The sequence below is a fragment of the Centruroides vittatus genome, unplaced genomic scaffold (assembly GCF_030686945.1).
Source record: "Centruroides vittatus isolate TY-2023 unplaced genomic scaffold, ASM3068694v2 scaffold_2979, whole genome shotgun sequence".
Taxonomy (NCBI): Eukaryota; Metazoa; Arthropoda; class Arachnida; order Scorpiones; family Buthidae; genus Centruroides; species Centruroides vittatus.
The window spans coordinates 224,938-246,726 of NW_027122697.1; the positions used below are offsets into that span (position 1 = coordinate 224,938).

General features: G+C 29.5%; 3 protein-coding genes across 3 annotated transcripts in view; all 3 read right to left on the reverse strand.

The window, feature by feature from the left end:
* The window catches only part of LOC136987987 (DBH-like monooxygenase protein 1 homolog), a 10,283-nt gene extending 7,128 nt beyond the window's left edge, over nucleotides 1-3,155 (reverse strand). Inside the window, exons 1-3 of the mRNA XM_067285756.1 lie at nucleotides 3,144-3,155; nucleotides 2,904-3,082; nucleotides 2,105-2,360 (exon numbers count right to left, since the gene is read on the reverse strand). Coding sequence (XP_067141857.1) covers nucleotides 2,105-2,360; nucleotides 2,904-3,082; nucleotides 3,144-3,155 — 447 coding nt within the window. The remainder of the gene's footprint in view (nucleotides 1-2,104; nucleotides 2,361-2,903; nucleotides 3,083-3,143) is intronic.
* A 766-nt stretch (nucleotides 3,156-3,921) lies between these two features.
* On the reverse strand, nucleotides 3,922-5,407 carry LOC136987996 (salivary glue protein Sgs-3-like). The gene is made up of 3 exons (XM_067285764.1): nucleotides 5,345-5,407; nucleotides 5,107-5,272; nucleotides 3,922-5,040 (listed from the first exon to the last, which is right to left on the reverse strand). The coding sequence occupies exons 2-3, from the start codon at nucleotides 5,161-5,163 to the stop codon at nucleotides 4,270-4,272; spliced, it is 828 nt and encodes a 275-aa protein (XP_067141865.1). The 5' UTR covers nucleotides 5,164-5,272; nucleotides 5,345-5,407; the 3' UTR covers nucleotides 3,922-4,269.
* Nucleotides 5,341-13,256, reverse strand: LOC136987989 (DBH-like monooxygenase protein 1 homolog). The gene is made up of 13 exons (XM_067285757.1): nucleotides 13,112-13,256; nucleotides 11,141-11,289; nucleotides 10,638-10,784; nucleotides 10,383-10,565; nucleotides 10,228-10,314; nucleotides 9,212-9,400; nucleotides 9,042-9,141; nucleotides 8,810-8,976; nucleotides 7,614-7,671; nucleotides 7,448-7,533; nucleotides 5,673-5,711; nucleotides 5,548-5,607; nucleotides 5,341-5,478 (listed from the first exon to the last, which is right to left on the reverse strand). Exons 1-13 carry the CDS (start codon nucleotides 13,254-13,256, stop codon nucleotides 5,341-5,343), a joined length of 1,548 nt encoding a protein of 515 aa, XP_067141858.1.
* Between the last annotated feature and the right edge of the window lie 8,533 nt (nucleotides 13,257-21,789).

The following is a 21,789-nucleotide window of genomic DNA, read 5'->3' on the forward strand; positions in this document are numbered from 1 at the left end:
ATTTAAGACTTTACTGTATAAATTTAACACAGGTTATACATATGCATTTCGGATTGTTTTAATATGATAACTAATACAGATAAAAGTATAAAAGATTTATCAATTAAAAAAGCAGAGAAAGAAAATTTAACTTCAATGGTTATCCAAAGTTTAAAAAAGTATTTTAATGAGGAAAATAATAATAAGTATTATATAAAAATTAATAAATATAAAGTTATTATTAGAAATACAACAAATTAACTTAACAAAAATAATCTCTCAATAATCGCATATAAAAAGAATTACTTTTAAGTTAGCCGGGACTTCTATAGACAAACTGATGGCATAAGTATGGTGTTAAAGATGGGGCCAAAGCTTGCAGAATTAGTTATGATAGACATGGATGAGACAATAAATAACATTCAAGTTATAAAGTTAGTAATGATGTACGCAGATAATTACTTAATAATATATAACAGTAAGATGATAGATGAAAAAAATATTTTAACACTATAAATAACATTAAAGAGGAAAACAGAACAAAATATCTCAAAATATATACAAAGGTATCAATAACCAACATAATAGTAAAACTGATGATCTCAAAAAAGTAGGAACTGTTTACAAAATCGAATGTAACTGTAATAACCCAAAAATTTATATAGAAGAAGCAGGACGTATATTAGAAAAAAAAATCAAAGAATAGGAGACTGCAATTCGCTCAGATACAGTAATTCTCTATGGTACAGTACAACCACTCAATAGTCAATAATTGCCTAAGATTTTATACACTGTTGATAAAATTTAATGTGTGGTATGTTTGTAAGCCTAAATACTAACAGGCATAATATCAATTGTAAGTAAAATTGCACCCCTTTTTTTACCATTTTATAGTTTTAAAATTGTATTGTACTTTTTCACACTTATACAGTACTTTTACTGAAAAAACTGGCGTGTATTCATCATCATCTTTATAACAAGTGAAAACCCAGTAAATACATAGAACTGGATGTAAATTTAAAGTTTATTGAATTCTATGTTTTATGTTGTTATAAATTTTATAGTAAATTATATTTTATGTAATTAGACACTGTGTTAAATTTATACAATAAAGTCTTAAATTACCTAATCGAAATTGCTGTGAGAAAATCAACCAAACTTTTTTGGATTAAAGTGAATTTATATACATCTATAATATACAGCATTCATATTACGTAGATATCGTTATGTATCATATATCCTATTGTATAGTACGTTCCTAGATCTGTCTATACATATTTATTTCATATTTAAATATCTAAGAGTTTGGTGTATACGACGGTTCATTCTCTAAAAATTTTCATTTTTTACTCGTACTTAATATAGAAGACGGACAAACTGAAACTGAAGATAAAAGACTATAATATATACATAAAAAGTTTTGCTTTATTTTATTTTTCATTTTTATGTTTCGAACGACGAACCGGTTTTAGGAATGTCAAACTCTTTAACGACGAATGTCAATGTCCGTATTTTCAGATTTTCACGATATAAAACAATTAATCTCATTAAATTAGAAGTTTCCTCGCATGAAATATTTTAAAAATAAGTTATTATCATTACAAATTTCAAAAAACTTTTCACTTTATTCAAGTAAATTAAGATAAATAAAATATTTGTAGATTCTATAATTTTCAATAACATATTATTAACCAATTTTAAAAATAAATAAAGTATTTAATAGTCTAACAAATTCTAAAATTATACAGCACGAAAGACAGATATAGTTAGCCTATAAATATCAATGAAGTTATTAATAAAGTTTAATTGGTTTTAATTAAGTATAATCCTGTGAAAATCTTGTAAGTTAAAGTTAAAAAATTGAATACGAAATGCTTTCATACGTTAATTTAAAATGAAATACTTAAATTTCATTAATTTTAACTTTATTGAATTACTTAATTTTACTGAAATATTTTAATTTTATTAAAGTATTTCAGTTAATTTCATCAATCAAATAATATACGCCGCAACCTCTCTAATATCTGTTTATATTACTGTACTCATTATTAAACAATTTCGAAAATAATTTTTAAATTGATCTTTCGATAGAAACAAACATGGTTAATTTCTTCCAAAATCTTACGTGAAATGTGGCTTTTCCGTTGTTAATCCATCCGATGACCACGTCGCTACCTTCCATCCCACCATTTGGAGAAATTCCCAATCCAACCCATCCTCTAGTTGCAACTTCTACTTGAAAAGTAATAGAATCTTCGTCCGTCGACCACCAAATTTCGTAATTGTCGTCTAATTTTGAATACTGATCGAAATTTCGTGCAGAAACCGTGAAGATGCACAACACCAGAAACGCTAAATCGACCATTATAGAGGCGATCAGACTAAACGAATAAATTTATAACCGGTTTGAATAATGTTCATGCCTTATCTCGCTTTAAGTGGTCTATTCGCTTGAAAATCTGGTATCATCGCCTGTTATATTACACTTAATGAACTAACTTCTTTAATAAGAAAAGCTGATATGTAATAAAAAATTTTCATTAGTAAATGACATTTGAAGCTGCATAAAGAAGGAAGTTAAATCTCAATATCTTTTACATTAATAAGTAAAAGAATAATTATATAAATATAGAGGTTGCGGCCGACGTTTTCAACGCGATAACGTGAACGTCGGACGTTCAGCGCCGCCTTCCTGTAAGCCTAGAAGTTTGACAATGACGTTTGAAACGTCGAGCATGATTCCACTGATGTTCCAAACATAATTGTCAAACTTCTAGGCTTACAGGAAGGCGGCGCTGAAAGTCCGACGTTCACATTTTCGCATTGAAACGCCGCAACCTCTCTAATATCTGTTTATATTACTGTACTCATTATTAAACAATTTCGAAAATAATTTTTAAATTGATCTTTCGATAGAAACAAACATGGTTAATTTCTTCCAAAATCTTACGTGAAATGTGGCTTTTCCGTTGTTAATCCATCCGATGACCACGTCGCTACCTTCCATCCCACCATTTGGAGAAATTCCCAATCCAACCCATCCTCTAGATGCAACTTCTACTAAACTTCTACTAACTTCTAAAATTTGACAGTATGTTTCATACTGTTAAATTTTAATGTATTTTCAATGATATGGTCAAGTCCTTGCTACTGAATGAACTGACAATTGCATTCATGGTAGTACGTTTCAGTACTCTTCGCCCTTGCAACCATTCTGTGGAAAAAGAGAAAAAATCTATATTATTTAATTAAGAAAATTCTCATTTTAAAGTTTAATACGATAGCTTTTAGTTTTGCATTCAAGTGCAACAGTGTTTTATTTGAGAACTTTCTATTTGATCTTCAAGAATACTGTGTATTGACTGTTTTCATGCTAATATAAATTGTATTGTTATCTCGTCTTCAACGGCTTATCCTGTCTGTCAAGTCTGGAAAGGAAACAGTGAAATATCCAGAGTTAACATAGGTATACAATTACATTATTTTTGTGGTGATCAAATCTTTGCAAAATAGTAAGCTTGTTTTCACTTTATTCAGTAATACGCAGTTTAAAATAAGATAATTTACAGATTCGGAGGTCACTAAAAAAACAAAATTCTATAGAAAGCTCTTCGTTTCTTCTTAGTGCAAAAATGTGGCGTTTAGAATGATTTTCCTCTGAATATTGATGTTTATAAATCAAAATAGATATATAAATTGCAAAAAGTCAGTATTTATAAAATGTATTAAAGTTTATTTTTGCCCTTATAATCGTATTCAAAAATTTTATACACACTTATATTCTGTAATTAAAATGTTAATACAAAACTAATTATTTATTTTGTTCTTCACAAAATAAACCAAAATATTAATATTTTACATGTATTATACTTAAAGTGGCAAATTTCATTTGACAATAACATTATTTTAGTAATTTTTAACATTTTTTTCAGCTGAAAACCAATAAAAAAAAACATTTCTTTTCACATCCCTTATAAATTAGGTCAGATGATGAAGAATAGCATCCAAAATACCTACATTTCTGACAAAACCTGCTTCTCAGACTACCCAGAAATTGAAAAAACTTCATAAATTTTACATACAATACATATAAATATGTACTAAAGTTAGCTATCACAATTGCTTAGTTTATTTAAAAAATAATTTATAAGAACATTCATATTATCGCTCGGTTATATGAGTTATTGGTATCTAGAGTAACTTCAGATTTATATGAGGGAAGAATTAATAAGATAACAATTTAATGAAAGAATTATAGATTAAAAATGATACTTCCAATGTTTTCAAAACTTAACCAGATTCTCTAATTATCTGTTCTATTATAGGATAAGGAAGAACATGCGGTACAATTTCGCTTTTAGGTTTATCGGTTGTAATTTCTAGTTTTTCTGTAGTTCTGTCTTGTCTAACGTTTGGAGGAAAAGGTTTGTATGGCTTTCTTGTACTCGGTGGTGTAGGTGGAGGAGGTTTCCAAGGCGGATTTCTTGTAGTTGTTCTGACTGGAGGAAATTTTCTTTGTGGTTTGCGTGTTGCTGGAAAATCAGTTTGTTGCATCTGCGTTGTTTTCCATGGATCTCTTGTAGTTTGTCTGACTGGTGGGAATTTCCTTTGTGGTTTGCGTGTTGCTGGGAAATCCGTTTGTTGCATCTGTGTTGTTCTCCATGGATCTCTTGTAGTTTGTCTGACTGGTGGGAATTTCCTTTGTGGTTTGCGTGTTGCTGGGAAATCCGTTTGTTGCATCTGTGTTGTTCTCCATGGATCTCTTGTAGTTTGTCTGACAGGTGGGAATTTCCTTTGTGGTTTGCGTGTTTCCGGTCTAACATTTGGTGGAAAATTAGTTTGTTGCATCTGTGTTGTTCGTTTTGGAGGAAAAGGTTTCTGCGGTCTTCTTGTAGTTTGATCATTTCTAGGTGGTAAAGTAATTTCTGGTATTTTGGGAGTTATTGGTCTAGATGGTTTTGTTCTGGGTGAGATGTCTCTGATAGGGTTTTCACGTGATGCACAAATGTCTGGTTCTTTATAGCTTCGTTTTACTTTTGGATATCTCGAGAGAATATAGTTCTAAAATCAAAAATGAATTATAATATTTATTTCAAACATTTAAAAATGTTTATATAATTAACTTACCGTAATTCCTTTTCCATTTGTATCTAAACAAAAGTTTATATGAGGACTATACATCATAGCTTTTTGTATTTGATTTACTGAAATTTCGTCCCATGAATAAGAATCGAGAAAGTCATAATAACTTTCATTTTTTCCGGTAAGCGGAGAAACAACAAATCTTTCATCCCTACAATAGATTTACAATTATATAATTATTATTAAATTAAAATAGTATACATATGATGTATAAAATACTTACTCTGAAAGCTTCTCTACGCCTATCGATTTCAATACATTGCTAGGAATAGGGCAACTAGTAGCTGCAGATATGTTCTGTTTAGGATAATATGAAAGAAATGCCAAACACATTTCTTCCTGAGTTGAAAGCCCACCCTAATTACGTAATGATTTGTCAAAATCATTTCAAATTAAATAGAAAACAGATTAAAATCGATTACTTACAAATGTGGTATGAGCCTTTTTTGAAGAATCATAAGTACATTCTACTATCACGTGATCATTCTATAATTTAAGAAATCAGAGTCAATGTTAAACGTTTACTAGTAAGTAATTGATTGAATACTTACAGGTAAAAGCAGTCGCTCTTCAGGAAGACGACGATACTCCTACAGATAATTTTTTTATTAATATATACTGTATACGATATAATTATTATATTAGTACATGAAAAGGTATTTTGACCTATTTTTAAACAAAAAATTAAGAAAATGTGACAAATATATTCGGGTTTGATAGATTAACTTTACATTTTTTATGCTATTATTGTACAAACAGGAACCGACAAACCGAACACACCTCGATCCTAAAATGCACTTGTATGTGCATGTTTTCATGCTCTAAACTTTAATTTTGCTTTTTAATATACCATCCTTTTCTTATATTTATTCATCACAGTACAATCCCAATTTAGTTTAGTTTTCGAATAAAAAAAATCAATTCATGCTATTAAAAGGTGCATTTTTGAAAACCCTTTAAAAATGTTTTGAAAACCCTTTATAAAATAAATTTTCAAAAACATAGAATACGAAGATATTTCTATGCGTAAAAGCAACAATTCAACTAGATTATGATTTCTGTGTATGAAGTATCAAAACAAATTTGCTGGTTTGACGTTTGCTAAATAGGAACAAGGCTTCATAGGCAGTCGGATCAACTTGCAGGTGTTGCAGAAGAGTATGACGTCCCACATTCATTATCAGAAAATAACTAGAAATATCTCACACTGTAGGGAATATCTCATGAAGCGAACAAATGCCATATTTTTATATTATATGACATACATTAAAGAAAAATGAATTGTTGCAAATACATTTCTTTAAAATTACGATCTGCATTAAAATTCCTGACTAAACAATTATTAAATATATTTATTAAAAATTATTCATTTGTTTAATAAATAAACAAACAAGATTAACCGATTTTTACTGTATTAGGCTAAATTTCACCGCTCATATCTATTTTGTGTGGCCTTTAATGATTTGTGATTTTTGTAATTTCGTGATTTAAGAACGAATTATTTTTTTTCTATTAGTCAAGTCTTTTATAGTGGTATAAAAACAGAATTTTATCATTTTCTTTGCTTCCGTAGTTTGAAGAACTTTTAATCGTTTTATTATATATTTGTCAACGTGGACATTAATCATTAACAGGACAATTATACTGGTGTTAAGTATTTACACAAAAATGAGGAAATGTTTTCAGAGAAAATAGACTCTCTTTATTAAGCTACCTGCTAAACATTTCCTCATTTTTGTGTAAATGCTTAACATTAGTATAATTGTCTTGTTAATGATTAATGTCCATGTTGACAAATATATAATAAATTGAATAAGGACAGTAAGGCAATAATAACTTTTAATCGTGTTTGAAAAACAGTCAGTGAAAAAACACCAGGAAAATTTGGAAGAACAATCGATTCGTGTATTAAAGAATGGAAGGAACTTAAACGCAAGATACACTATCTGGCATATTGTCATTTTGCTCATGTAGGCTGATTAGATCACAAATAAGAAGGTTTTAATGCAGCTGGATAAGCGAGTCAATGACGTAGCTCGTTTCCAATAAAACGGTGAAGTTGGTTTGCTTATCCAACTGGTATTAAAGTGATAATGTGTCCAATATCTCGACTATTCACAAAAATTTATGATAATTCGAATCATAATTAAAAATATAGTTTACTTTCTTACGTTTGCACACGTAAAATGAAAAATATAGTAATTATGTAATGTTGTGAACGTTTGTATTGTACAATGTATATAAACTCATCTTTCCAAAAGTGATTAGAATTTTTTATAATTAAACCTTCTGAAGTATGTTGTTTTTAATTGTAAATTGATAATACCTGATAGTTGAAATCGTAGTATTTGTCTACGTCCAATGGTGGGAGTTCTTCATTGTTTCGAAAATGTCTCACTGTAATTTTCTTTGCTAAAAATTAGTTATGATTATATTTATCGAGAAATGAGATTTTAATATTTACACAAAATAGATTTAAAACAATAACTTACCAATAAGATGCGAATGAAGAAGAGAAGAAAATATTTTAATTCCTTCTGGAGGAATTCCCTATAAATACATGCGATCAATTTAAAATTATGATTTGATTATTTTAATTAATTAAAAAAAATTATCATTATTTCTTTTATAATGTCTTATTTTTTCATTGTAAACCAACCGAAACCTTACTTGAAAGTATTCGAAACTGGCAAAAGATTGTACTTTTTATAATTTAGCAGTACGAATAGAAGCGAAATATAACTAATTTTTAAAATAAACTATTTTTTAAAACTAAACATTTATTATTTTAAAATACCTTACATTCTTATAATATAACTTATATTTTACAAAGTAAGAAATTCTTTTGTATTGAAAGATAATAACTCGAACAGAAGAAATTTTTAAACACAGAACAATTAAATAAATACTTTCTGTTATAATAAACATTTCCTCTTGCTAATAGAATCGTTTCAAAAGTAACGTCCCTCAAATTAAAAAATAAAAATCAATATTTTTTAATACAATTCTAGAAAGAAAAACCTAGGAAAATCCTAGAAAAACAGAGAAAGTTCTTAAATAATTCTAGGAAAGTTCAAAATCCTAGGAAAATAGCCCACACAGCATCACTTTTCAAAAAAGTATGTATAAAATCCTTAGATTGGATAACAATATCAATTCAATTATTCCATCATTTAGATAAATATTTGTTCTACCCCCCACATATATATATTAAGATTAAGATTAAGATTTTTCTTCACAAAATTTGTTTATTTTGACATTTGTATAAAGTTCTGCAAATGGTGCACCAGAATTTCCCAAAATTGCACTCATATTTAAAGCACATAGAGGTATGATTCAAATTAGTTTAGTGTTTCGATTATCGATACGAGTAATTAAATAATTAGTACTACTTAATAACACTATAAACTACGAATAAAATTGAAGTTGTATATTAGATGAATGAAAAACAAAATTTTTTGCTAGCCATAAAATATATTATCTTAATTTTTAATAAAATTTAAATTAAAATAATACGAATTTATTTCCAAAGTACTTATCTGTGAAAGGTTGTGAAATAAGCATTGATTTTTGAAAATTAGTTTGGTAATGATATCAATTCGATTTAATAACATTTATTGTTTTGTAATTGGGTTTAATTTCTATGAATAATAGTCTTATAAAATAAATCTGCAATCGTATTACATACCTGTCTTAAACAAGATGGATGACCATGACCCGAAATTATAAATTCTTTTTGATTTGGTGGCACAAATACGCAAGGGTACCATAGAGAACCTACGGTTAGCATCGAACCATCGTATTGTCTGAGTTTAGGAGTATATGATATCCTCAATCCGGATGAATCAACAACCCCTAATTGTTAACGAATACATAAACATAAACAATATATCTTAATCTAGTAAATAAATGTAATATACCTCGAGCAAATTCAGGATTATCATAATGAATTTGTAGAAGATACCAAACCACATTAGACATTCCAATAGGTATACCGACATTTTCTGGAAAATACATTTCCTAAAAAAGTATTAAAGTAATTTTGTAATTTTTCATTATTTGATTTATAATGTAATGTTTAGACGTATACCTCTCCACCGACAGCCCATCCTATAGATGATGTCAAACAATATGGGAATTTCGGTACACCACCATCATCAAAACATTCGTAATACGTTCCATCCTTGAAAGGTGAAATAGCTTCTTCATTGATCATACATTCATACAAAATAATATGATGAACGAATTTTTCGTTTCCGGGTTGTATTAATGGCGCGACCTAGAAAATTTTAAATTTATTAAATTACATTTATCTTAATAGATCCATTCTACCCTGCTGACACTAACGTGGTCCATCATGGTTTGTTTTAATCGGATACGCCGTATCTGATAAGGCAATGCAACACGTGGGCGATCTGCCAAGGGGAATGCTTTATAGAAACTTTCTAAAGGACTATTAACTATTTAAGACAACTTTACAAGTAGGCTTACTATATTGCTTAAATAGTTGAAAATAGAATTTAATTTAAACTACTAATTTCAAGGATTTACTCCGTGAAACTGAATTCTATTTAGGTGTCAGACACGTAGACAAAACCCGGAAAATTCCACGTGTTTCAGCCCTTTGGTGAGACGCGAACCCACAACAAAGTGTTCGGTGGTTTTTTCCACTCGTCCATTGTTTGCCATTATGGGTTCAACCAAGTCCACAACAGAATCAAGTCAACCCATACAAAATTTTACTAAACTTACTCGAATTGAAACCAGGATTGATAGGTACGCTAGTATCTTTACCCTCTCCAACATACAGCTACGTAGCCCCATTGATATCGTTAATTTGACATATAGTATATATCTTAGGCCCATTAAACAAAAAAATCGTCCGCAATGCGTTCCGACTTCTCAGATTCAGTCACAATGCGAATTTCGCGTAGTGGCACTTTCGAAAATGCGAGCAGCGCGCAATGTAAAAATGCTACAACGCGTTGTGGCATTTTTACATTGCCAGATCGCGTTTCGGTTGATCATTAAAAGAATATTGACACGAATTTCGCAAATAAATGAACTATTCATAAAATATATTACGACAAAAATAACTATAATTACTTTTATTATATGATGCTGTTTATCTAAGTTTGGTCTTCGTAATAAGGTGCAGTAATAGGCAGTATCTTTGTCTTCTGGTAATAAAATCTACAGGAAAAGTTTCAACATACAGCGTATATCTGCATATTACGTCACGTTTATAAAATTTCACTTACGTTAGGACTTGTAACATCCCAATATTCAATATCTTCCGGACTTTCGTAATGTATTGGTTTATCAAGATTATAATTTATCATAACACTTACAGTACCCCTTCTCTTTGCTCCATGATACATAACTGTATCGGGTTTTGTAGGATCATCGGAATGATAGGCGTAAATAAATCTAGTTGTATCATTCTATAGAAATACAGATAATTTAAAATTGAATTGATTTAAGATCTAGAATATAAAGAATATTTTTCTATTTACCGTTATAAAAAGATCTTGATCGTCACACGTGATGAGCATTCTTTTGAAACGTATGGAGGTATGAGTATCGTTTTCGCAGCACCAAAGCAGCTCCCAATCTTGATGGCCATCTATAATCGGTTGATAATTTCCTTCTGCGTGTCTATCCTAGCCAATTTTATGAATTTAATGAAGCGATATGGTATTTTAAATAACATATTAGGGTGATAGAGATAGAACCATAAGTGGCTAACTGTAAAACCGTAATTTGAAAATTTGCTGTTTTATGCAATAGTTTGGAATTCTATATACTGATCTCGTATCGAATATAATAGGAAATCGTTTAAAAAGCGCAAGATTTAGAGTTAACCGCTTATGGTTCTATTCCACAATATATATATGAGTTAATGCATGATGAATGTAGTTAGTTATAAAGTGAAGAATATAGGAATATTTAATGATACGATGAGTTAATTATTAGCAGTTAATAACAGTTATTTTTATTTTTTTTAAGATATACTTACATGAAACCACGCTTTTCCGTTATTTACCCAGCCTATAACTAAGTCGCTGCCCGCCATTCCTCCATTCGGAGAGATTCCGAATCCAATCCATCCTCTAGTGGCTACCTCCACTTGAAACGTGACCCATTCTTCTTCGACTGACCACCAAACTTCAAAATTCCGATCTAATTTTAGATATCGATTCCAATTCTCAGTAGAAATCGAGTAAAAACAAAGGAAGAAAAGAAAGATAGCGGAGTTCATTGCATCCGATCAAAGGTTGACATTCACCTGACATTCAATCCAGAATGCTTTTAAAGTCGTCCAATTCGTTCAATTGCTATTCTCCGCCCCTTTTTTGGTATCGAATTATAAAATTTTAACTATAAAATGAATTTTATTTAAAATAATTTTAAATGTATTTTTTTAAATTTTTAAAAATTATTATAAAAATAAATTATTTAAAGTTTTGTATATACGAACTTTTAATCTAAAACTTCAATCAAACTATAAGCAGGTCGAAGTCCTAATTGTTGCCTGAAGCAATTACATGTACTTTACTTAGAAGAATTATATACAAAAAAGTCGTCTATAAGTTTTTACTAAGCAGTATCTATATATAACGTGTTATAGTTGACGTTTTCGAGATAAGATGATAACTTATAACGGCTACGACTTTCACTGACAAAGGTTAATGTAACGCAATGTTAATTGCCTCCTATGCTTATAATTATGTTATAAAATACGTAATAATATTAAAAACTGAGTATTTAAGCATTTATTCTTGTTATTAATTCTATTTTATAAGTGTAAGTATAGGAAAAATTAATTCAAAATGGACCATAGACTCTATGGTAATTAGTATTTATCCTTTTAGTATTTTAAAGAATGTAACTTATAATTATTTATATTTTTAAAACTATTTTTAAAAATATTATTAAATCTTATAAAATATAATTATGATTTTATTTAGTTTGCATAATATAATCTAATTTTAATTTAAATAAAATTCTTTAAATGTTAATACTAGTAATTTAAGTATTTATTTTATAAAATTTCTCTACATGATTCTCAAATTCGACATTTTTTAATGTTTCTATATGGTTTTCAGTTGTGTAGTTCTCGTTATATTATTGTAAATTACATTTATAAACTGATTTTAAACTAAAGTTTAGTTATAATAGCCTGTTTTTCTCCTTAAAACGTCCCATAAGCAGTTGTTTTCTTCTTAGCAATACAAATGAAACTTTTATTATCCACTTTTAAATTAAAGTAAAATATATTATTTAAATGTGATTGTTTCTTCTAAAGTAAGTTCAATAAATTACAAGAGATAGTATAAGAATCGGTAGACATGTTTCTTTAGAAATACAGTATATTAAAGTAAAAGAATGTTGTTGATCTTATTTTTTTATTCTCTTTGTAATTTATTTCTATTTTGTATCCGTATAGAAAGGGGTCGCCGAATTAACTATAGTATTAGAACAGAGTCAACAAGTAAACTAAAGGCTGGAAACACTTCTGGTAGATTTACGGTGAAACCTGATAATGTGACTACCGAAGAGACCAGCTCAAAGTGGTCACCTTAAACAGATGGTCATCTTATGCAGAAAAAGGGGCATGGGTGTTTTTGAATAAAATCACTTAAATAGAAATAAGCAAAAGGTTTGACTATATAAAATTTAATATGAAATACAAAAAAAAAAACACAAAAATACAAAACAATTGAATATTCAATATTCTAAACAAAAGCTCGGAGAAGAAAAAACAATGCAACGAATTCAATATTTTGTGAGACTTCATCAATCCTGGATTGCTTCAGAATTTTGTTTCTTAAAAGTTTCATCAGCTACAATTGTCTTTGCTTGATATATTGGCATAAGAACTTCAGGATAGCTATTGTGGCATAGCAAGAGGCCATTTTCTCCAGCATATCATAAACTCCCTTGTGGGATAAAGGCAAGGGCTTCTCTTCCTCGTTATGATACAGACCTTTATCTTCTCTTCTTTCATTCTTCCCTCTATTGAACTCTTTTAGGACACTTGCAAAAGCATCTTCCGAATCAATAGATTCGATGGTCGCAACATCACAATTACAGTCAATAAATTCATCTGTGTTTTTGTTTAATATCCTCATTTTAGTAAACCACTTCGGAGTTAAGAAATTTGTCATCAAATTCAGTTACCCTCTTCTTTCTGATCATATCTTCGGACTCAATTTGAAACCTATCCAGACACTCACTCTTCCTCCTTTTAATGTTATCTACGGCTATTCTCAGCTATTCGTCTCTCGCTATGACTTTCTAAATAGTGGATCAGTTCGCACTTCTGCCGAAGATTTAGCTCTTTGTATTTTTACTTCTCTATTCTAAAAGTTAATTGTGGTCAGTGAATAAGTTATTGAAAAGAAAAAAAGAAGAAAATGAAACTCGCTTTAGAATTGCAACTTAATGATTTTATGACTACAACCTTACATGTAATGATCTTCTGTTTTGGTATTATTCAAAGAGAAATCGATTTCATATACACACATTCTATAATCTTAATTTTATTACTAAATGACAATAATAATTATAAGAAAAACATATTCAGTACTTAATAGATGCATCTATTGTTGCTAGTTCTTAGAGAAGGTAGCATCATTTCGTGACCCATTAAAATTTGAAAGCGACCCACAGTTTGAAAAACATTGATCTTGATTGGTGATGGCGAATCTATGACCCGCGCCCCGATTTAAAGGTGAAGATAGAATGTAAATTTTTAATTTTCTACAGTAATTTAAAAGTTTTTGACAATAGAAGAACTATAATTAACGAGTGTTCTCTATATCCGAAAGTATTCGCGATACCGTGCATTTTATTACTGTATTCGGTAAAGACCACATTGCCCTACACTGTACTGTCACGAAATATTTTTAGCTCATTACCTGTAATAATAAATTCAATAGCATAAATCTGATAAAGCTCAGTTAAACTTCTGTATAGAACTGATCGAAATAAATTACTTTGCTGCATATCCACGTTCTCGTCAAGATATGTGGAACGACCTATACAGGCAAAAAAACCTCAAATACAGAATTTTGTTCCTCTTTTTTGTTTTTGTAATCAGGAAGATCAATATTTGATTGATTAGAATATTTTCTCTCTGTTATTTTTAACGGCCGGGAAAGTAAATTTTCCGGGGGGATTCGTCCGGATATATCGGGCCCCGTTCCTCACCACCGTCAGCCCTATTGTGGGCCTGACGAACCCATAATGAACTTGCTAAAAACAAGGCCCTCTTAGTGCCCAGGGGTGGAAAGAGTTTATTAAAGCTCGGAAGGTAAAGTTAGTATTTACATACAAGTAACACCATCTATCGAACGGACGAAAAATTATTTAAAGTTTTTTAAAACAATATCTGATAAGTTATCGACATACGTCAGAAGTTTTGAAATTTTGTTTCGAATATTAGTTTCATATACAAAATATCTATTTTGAATAGAACTTTGCGTTTTAAGTATAATGTCGCAAGGGATAAGCACATATTTATCAAAGATGAAATTTATTCTGGAAGGAGATTTTTCGCCTTTATTAAATTGAAATATAACGGAAAACTTTGTTTAAAAAATTAATTGACAAATAATATTGTTTGTGTTAATATATTTTTACGCAAAAATATCAAAACTGTGTTTTATTGTAAGAACGAAGAAGCTTCTCGTCTTCTTCTTCCTTATTTTGAATTTATAATTAAATAAGAATCTTCTTCTTCAATTCAAAATCTTCTTCGTTTTTCAGAATATTTAGAACACAAGAACCAAGAAATGCAGTTTCGTCCTCACATCTTTGTTGGGCTGCAATTTGAATAACTTGTAGACCTATAAATTCCCACCGTCTTCCGTTTGTCTGTCTTTTCTTAATCTCGAGAACGTAATTAGATAGATGAAATCCGAGACCAGATATGGAAACCTTAGGGTCAGGAGGTCCAAAGTAACTATATATGAACTTCCGATGCTAGCAAGAAGTTATGTTATTTCAATTTAAAACTTCCTTCGAAAGCAATTAATAGATGACTATTGTAAACAGGAAAAGTATGATGTTCTGGACCAAACCACTGCTAATAACTTGAAATAGAGAGGCTATATTTTAACTGAAATATATTTAAAAATGATTAAAAATCGCAGCCCGGCATTATTTATTGCGACGATGTCACAATAAATAATTACTTGTTCCTGTGTTCTAATCCTAAATATTGTTGTTAAGATCACTATTAAATCTGACAATATTATAGAAAAATTGGTAATAATGATCCTTTATTAAGAATATTTAATTGTAATCAAACCAGAATCATTAAATTATATTGCTCAAATTTTTAAATCTGTAAACTTTTTCTTTAAAAAAATTAATATTTTATTAACGCATTTTACAAAATACAACTATTTTCTATGAGGAAGTGATTAAAAGTATCTGTATATATTAATTGCATTCACGTGTAGTTAAGTAATACTTAATCTCAATTTAATTTAGCTATTTCATTTATCTCACACGGTTAATTAATTAATATTAAAATTATAATCTCAATTAACTTAATTTAGCAACTAAATTTTCAGCATATAACGCCTTATTTATTTTATATTAAGGTCAATAGAATGTAAGTGAATTACTTAACTTTCTTGATTATTCGTGTCTGTATACGCCAAAGTATAAGAATTAAGTACGATAAAAGTAGCCTATAAGAGTTCTTTTATATACATTTAAAAGGATTTAATTTATTTAATTTATTTACAGCTCTCAGATTATAATTTTCTTCCATAATATCGCGCGTGATAACAATCTAATAACACAAGTTATGCATGGTTGAATTTACGACACGCGCGTAATCAGAACTAAAAAAATGTTCTATAATTGATGTTAAATTAATACTTTGTAATTAATTTCATTAAAAAATGTTATTATAATTATAATTTGTATATTGATAATTCGAGTTTTTTTATATTCCTTTGCGATTTGTATTCCGTTACTGTTGATTCAAGATATAACAGTTAATAGGAGAAAGAGATGATCTGATAATGCCAATCATTCGTTATATCCAAAGATGTTACTGTATCAGATCCTGAAATGTACTGTACAGTACAGTACGCTTCCTTGTGATATCATGAGCAATAAATCGCCAATTTAGCTACTGTTTCTATAAATTGGATATTGAAATTTTTACGCTAAAGCTTGTATACTATACTATTCATCTTTGAAGTGAAATTTTACAGTAAATATTTGCTATTTTTGAACGTAATTACAAAACAGTTCAAAAATCGAGATTGTTCCTCCTAATTCCGGGACGTCTGAGGTCATTTTAGTTATGATTAACTGCAAAACGAAATTTATATAAGATAAGACAGAGACACAACCTGTTTATGTTGTGATACGTACGAGAAACAGTAACACCACACTTTCGTATCAAGTGGGCATTCCATAGAAATAACACTCGTAGCCCAATATTCTTTCGAATTTGCAGTTGTATACGTCTTGAACAAGCTGATTTGAGAATAAATTTAGGCGAATAAGCCCACAAATCTTTCATGGGCGGTCTTTATTGTGGGCCTCACTGTATCTGATAAGCATGGAAAAAGTCCCACTTACTGTCCACATGGCAGAGAAAGTTAATTAATATTTTAACGAAAATTGCCCAATTTTCGAATTCTACGTCCTTAAACGAGTTTCTCCCGTTTACAAAAATAAAAGAATTTAATTGTAATTTGAAAAAGTTTTTAATAAAATAATAATTTTGAACTGGTTGAAAAAAAATTCAATATTAGAAGAAGAATTCTTTAATTTTGTGGTTCATTAATAAGTAAAATAAAATAAGAGTTTAAATTTCATAATTAACACTAATTGCGAGAATTAAAGTCTATTTTATTATATTTAATGCAGTATTCGTAGGATAATTATCAGGAACCTGAAATTTATAAAGAAAACTCAATTCTTTTGTATGAATACGGACAAAAGCTACATCATTTAATATTTATCTACTACCATCGTTGTTAAAGTGAATATTTTTTCCTTTGTATTTAAAATATTCACGTACTTTTCCACTCTTTCATCATTTCATACACGTTCATCAATCACGCGGCGCGACGTCACGACTTTCGTCCTTTCAATACAAAAAAGAAGAAATTATATATCTGTGTGAGATGCACGTGAAAGAGTAGACGAACTGCAGAAGTTTATGATAATTTAACCTTAAACTTGACGGTCATTTTCGAATTTTAAAATAGTTTTTTTTTTTTTTTTTGAAAAAATCATTCTTAAAATATCACAGATAAGAAATATTACAAATTTCAGCTATGACCTACAAGAACTTGGAAATTTGCTGATTATTGTGCAATTATTTCATACTAAGCTTTAAGTACAGAGAGAAATAGTTCTTAAACCAGTCGTAATTAAAATAAATATAATAAATTTAATAAAAGTTATACCAACTTTAAAAAGTCAAGTAATGTATAAAATTATCTTACTATTTAGCTTACAAAAGTATGAGTTTGTATAAAATTGAGTTAAATTTATGTTTATATATAAATTTATGCATATATAGTAGTATAATATAATACGTGTACAAATGTTATATAATTTACCATAACGCTAAGTTTAAATTAAGGTGATATAAATGCTTTCTTCTAACATCAGCTCTTATCTTTATTCATCTGAGAGAAGTTGACTCACGAAACGAGTTCTTGACACATAATTTTTCGTATTTTTGTATTAAATAAATTTTTTAATTTTATAGAAATGTCAGAATAATAAATAAAACATATAAATTTTTGTCGAAAAGAGTTATTTGGACTTCACAACTCGAATTGTGTTGAAATGAAAAAATGCTGAAAATCAATTTATTATGGCTAATTCTAAAATTATAAAAAACAAATATAGAAATTTTTAACCTTTACAAAAAAAAACTACGATTAGATTTATCTTAAATTTGATTTTTAAATATTCACTTAAAAAGTTAAAACGAGAAAACGGCAGTTCGTTAAATTTAAGGTCTATGTCCTCGAGTTAACGGATTGCTTGAAGAAAGGGGTGTTTTTTTGTGGTTTTAGGCCCTTTACCGGTCATGACGAGCACAAAAAGGCCCCTATGAAGAAAGGGGTGTCCGCTATTGCCGGGTGTTCGTTAAATCGCATTTTAAAACCATATATTAATAGCGAACTTTGTCTGTAACAAATACGAAGAAAATTATCAATAACATTTCTTGTTTTTGTTTTTATTTTGTTTTTTCATCATTCAATTGACATAAATATATATATTCGCATTAAATTTACATTTATTTTAAGGTAGTCAAATAGATAATAAAATTATTTTTTTTTAATATTTTTATTTAATAAACTAATTTAATTAAGAATAACGATTCAAAGAGAGAATTTTAATCGTTTAAAAATTTTTAAACTTATAAATACTGTGAATTTATGTTAATAAAAGGTTAACACTCTTATTTAGAATATTTATGTTAAGAGAAAATTATGTGTTATTTCTATTCATATGATGTGTTGTGTAGGCCTACCTCTTGGACTTATTTAAGAAGTTTCAAGCATTTAATATGCTTGAAATTTTCTGCAATATAATGCAGAATAATTTATCTTTTTAATAATTCTTCTATTTTTTAAATGTTGAATCAAAGTCTTGCACAGTCAAGAAAAGCCCTCACCACTTATCTTTTTAATCTCTTATACCTCCAACAAATTAAGAACTGTATCTATTATTTTAAATAATAAAATATGTCAGAACAATATAAAATATTTTCTATTTACGTAATAAATACAGTAGATAATCTGTAAGGAATATTTTTCAGACCGCTAAAATCTATTTCTGGCTAATTGGCCTTGCTTATTCCTCATGTGATAAAGTCTATATTAAATGATATGGTATTTAATTATTAATACTTTTAATTGTAATTCTTTTCATGTTATAAACCGAAAAGGATACTACGTGTTTGAGGGATCGGGTTCGAATCCGATCTCTCAGAGAAGTAGGATAACAGGAGAAGTTTTGCACAATATTTCACAACCTATTGATGTTGCGATCCTCTGATATAAAGTAGTTTCACATGTCTGATATCTCGCATTAAAAATCCAATTCTTGCTGTATTTGGTTGGCTGTAACTGCTCTCAATAAAGAGATCCGAGAGATAGGAGAGAAACCGATTTCGGATTCTATTCAAACGGTTATAATTCTACCTAAATACACTGGTTTCCAAAAATTAATGAAAAATTACAAAAATAGCAAAAATTCGTTCAAAAATCAACCAATTGCAACAAAATTTGAGTATGTTGTTAAACAAAAGGTGCTGAACAAAACAGAAATATGCAAAATATGGCGCTGCAATAGGAATGCATTATCTGCAAGTAGCATAAAAATGAATGTTTAAGTGTAAGACTGTTAAGGTTTCGCTGTGATAGTAACGTAAGGAATCTGGGATAGATAATTGATTACAATGACTTCGAAGCATTATTTGCCGGAAGAACTGAGGGGGAGGTCCATTAGAAACTAGAGGCAGGTCAAAATTAGACAGAGGTGGTCAGATGGTTAAATGTGAGTCTTTTCAAAGAGATAGCAGACTTTTTTGATTTGGAGAAAACCCGGAACACGTTATCATTCATCAAACATCCGTGAAAGAGATTCATACGGAGGAGACATTGTCTGTTTTTGCGATGTTATCTCTTTGGGTGAACGCACAGCCTCCATGACTTTCCGCATAAAACCTCAAGTGTTAGAGATAACATCCTTGATGCCTGTGTGTGCCCTTATGTCGGTGCAATAGGCTATAATTTCATTCTACAAGATGATAACGCTAGAACACACAGGGAGGCTATCGTGGAAGGCTACCTTCAGCAGCAAACAATTCAGCGCATGGAGTGGCCAGCTCGATCTCCGGACCTGAATCCCATCGAGCATATCTGGGATGCTCTTCGGAGACTTATTGCTGCTCTGAATCTTTATTCTCAGACTGTTGCCAGGCTTATAGCAGCTTTACAAGAACAATGACTCTCACCAACTACTGACTTGGGGACCACATAATTGACAGCATCACACATCGCTGTATGTGCTGTATTGCTGCTTGAGGTGATCATACTCTATATTGAAGATACTTTTCCAATATCAAACTGACATATCCAATTTGTCAATTTCATACATGTGCTAATTACTATAACGTCATAATTGTTCCGTGATTTGTTTTCATGTTATTTTACACTTTACTATGTGATGTATACTTCTCTCAAGTTCATTAAAATCAGCATGTAACTTTATGATGTATCGCAATTTTTATGATTTTTCCTTAATTTTTGAAAACCAGTGTAATTCGAGCTGAGGTGACATGTCTTCTCTCTCCTTGATCCAATCGTTAGAAAAGTCTTATGGCTCTACACCCGCATGATCACATGAAATGCACTAAGCGAGATAAATTTATTTCAGTTCCATGTAAATAATAGAAATGAATTACACTTCAATCACTCTAAAATACTCTAGTCGGGCTGAATCGAGATAATTTCTTGCCTCTGGCAGATTCTGTGTACGATGCCGCAGTCTTTTAATACTTAAGTATATTTTAATTGTAAGTATACGTAGTTTTCAAATTATTATAAGTATTTAATTATTTGTATTTGTCGATGTTTATTACAAGCAGACAATAGTTAAATTGTTAATCATTTTAAATTCATCCCTTTTCCTTATTTATACTTTTGTGGAATAATCTAGCGTTTGATTTTTATTTTTGCTTTACTTTATAGGAATACATTCGCAACAGATTGTATTAGTATATATATAAAGTCTATAGACAGCATTCTTAAATACGTGACTGTTTCATAAGTAGACATTTTCATCGATAGAACATAATGAATTATTTAATGTTCTTTCAATATTTGCGTTTTCTCAGAGAGGAAGAAAGTATAGTAATTATTCCATTGCCAGATGGTTAATTTTTGGAAGGAGCGCAGACTCTTGTGTCGGCTTTAGTTTTGGCACCCAGGGCGAATACCCGATCAGCTTCACTTAATTCCGCATTTCACACCATCCGCTTTCTTGTGAGCCTGGTCGAAGCCATTACAATAAAAAAAAGCCTTAGTGCTCATAGGGCGAAAGAGCCAAATAATGGGGAGAAGACAGGCTACATCTATACAAAAATTTGAACTTATTTTTTCCTCTAGTAAGTTAATGTCAACATGCATAGATGACCGGGTTTTCTAAATCTTGTGACAATATTGTATCATTAAATCCTGATATTTTAAAATGCATTATTTTCATGCATTATACTATACATTATTTAGTAGCTTTAAGAATTATAGATTAACTCAATAAGAAGAAATTTAAAACATGTCCAGCTAATAGAGGAGCAAAATAGCTAACGAATCACAGGAAATTCTTTGCAGTAATAACACAAACGCTTAGGCCATTAAACCCATTAAAAACAAATAAGTTGAATAGCAAGACGTTGCATCATTTACACGTAATAAAAAAATATTCAAACTTGTTTTTACAGTTTTCTCCTATGACAATAATGAAATGATACGGATGTAAACATGGATGATTACCTTCAATGCGTGCTTTGTTTTTAAAATTAAATAATTTAGAAATGTATTTAATATAACGTAAAATATTAAAGATATATCTCAATTCTTTATTTTCTAAAATATTACTATAATT

What these genes read in the sequence shown, in the direction of transcription:
- LOC136987996 (XM_067285764.1), bottom strand. Translation starts at nt 5,163, where the DNA reads ATGATGTATAGTCCTCATATAAACTTTTGTTTAGATACAAATGGAAAA. An exon ending in CAAATGGAAAAGGAATTACG is followed by an intron (nt 5,041 to 5,106) that starts GTAAGTTAATTA and finishes TTTTGATTTTAG; the next exon opens with AACTATATTCTCTCGAGATA.
- LOC136987989 (XM_067285757.1), bottom strand. Translation starts at nt 13,256, where the DNA reads ATGAGGATATTAAACAAAAACACAGATGAATTTATTGACTGTAATTGT. An exon ending in AACAGCATCATATAATAAAA is followed by an intron (nt 9,401 to 10,227) that starts GTAATTATAGTT and finishes AAAATTTTCTAG; the next exon opens with GTCGCGCCATTAATACAACC. An exon ending in AAGAGCGACTGCTTTTACCT is followed by an intron (nt 5,608 to 5,672) that starts GTAAGTATTCAA and finishes CTTAAATTATAG; the next exon opens with AATGATCACGTGATAGTAGA.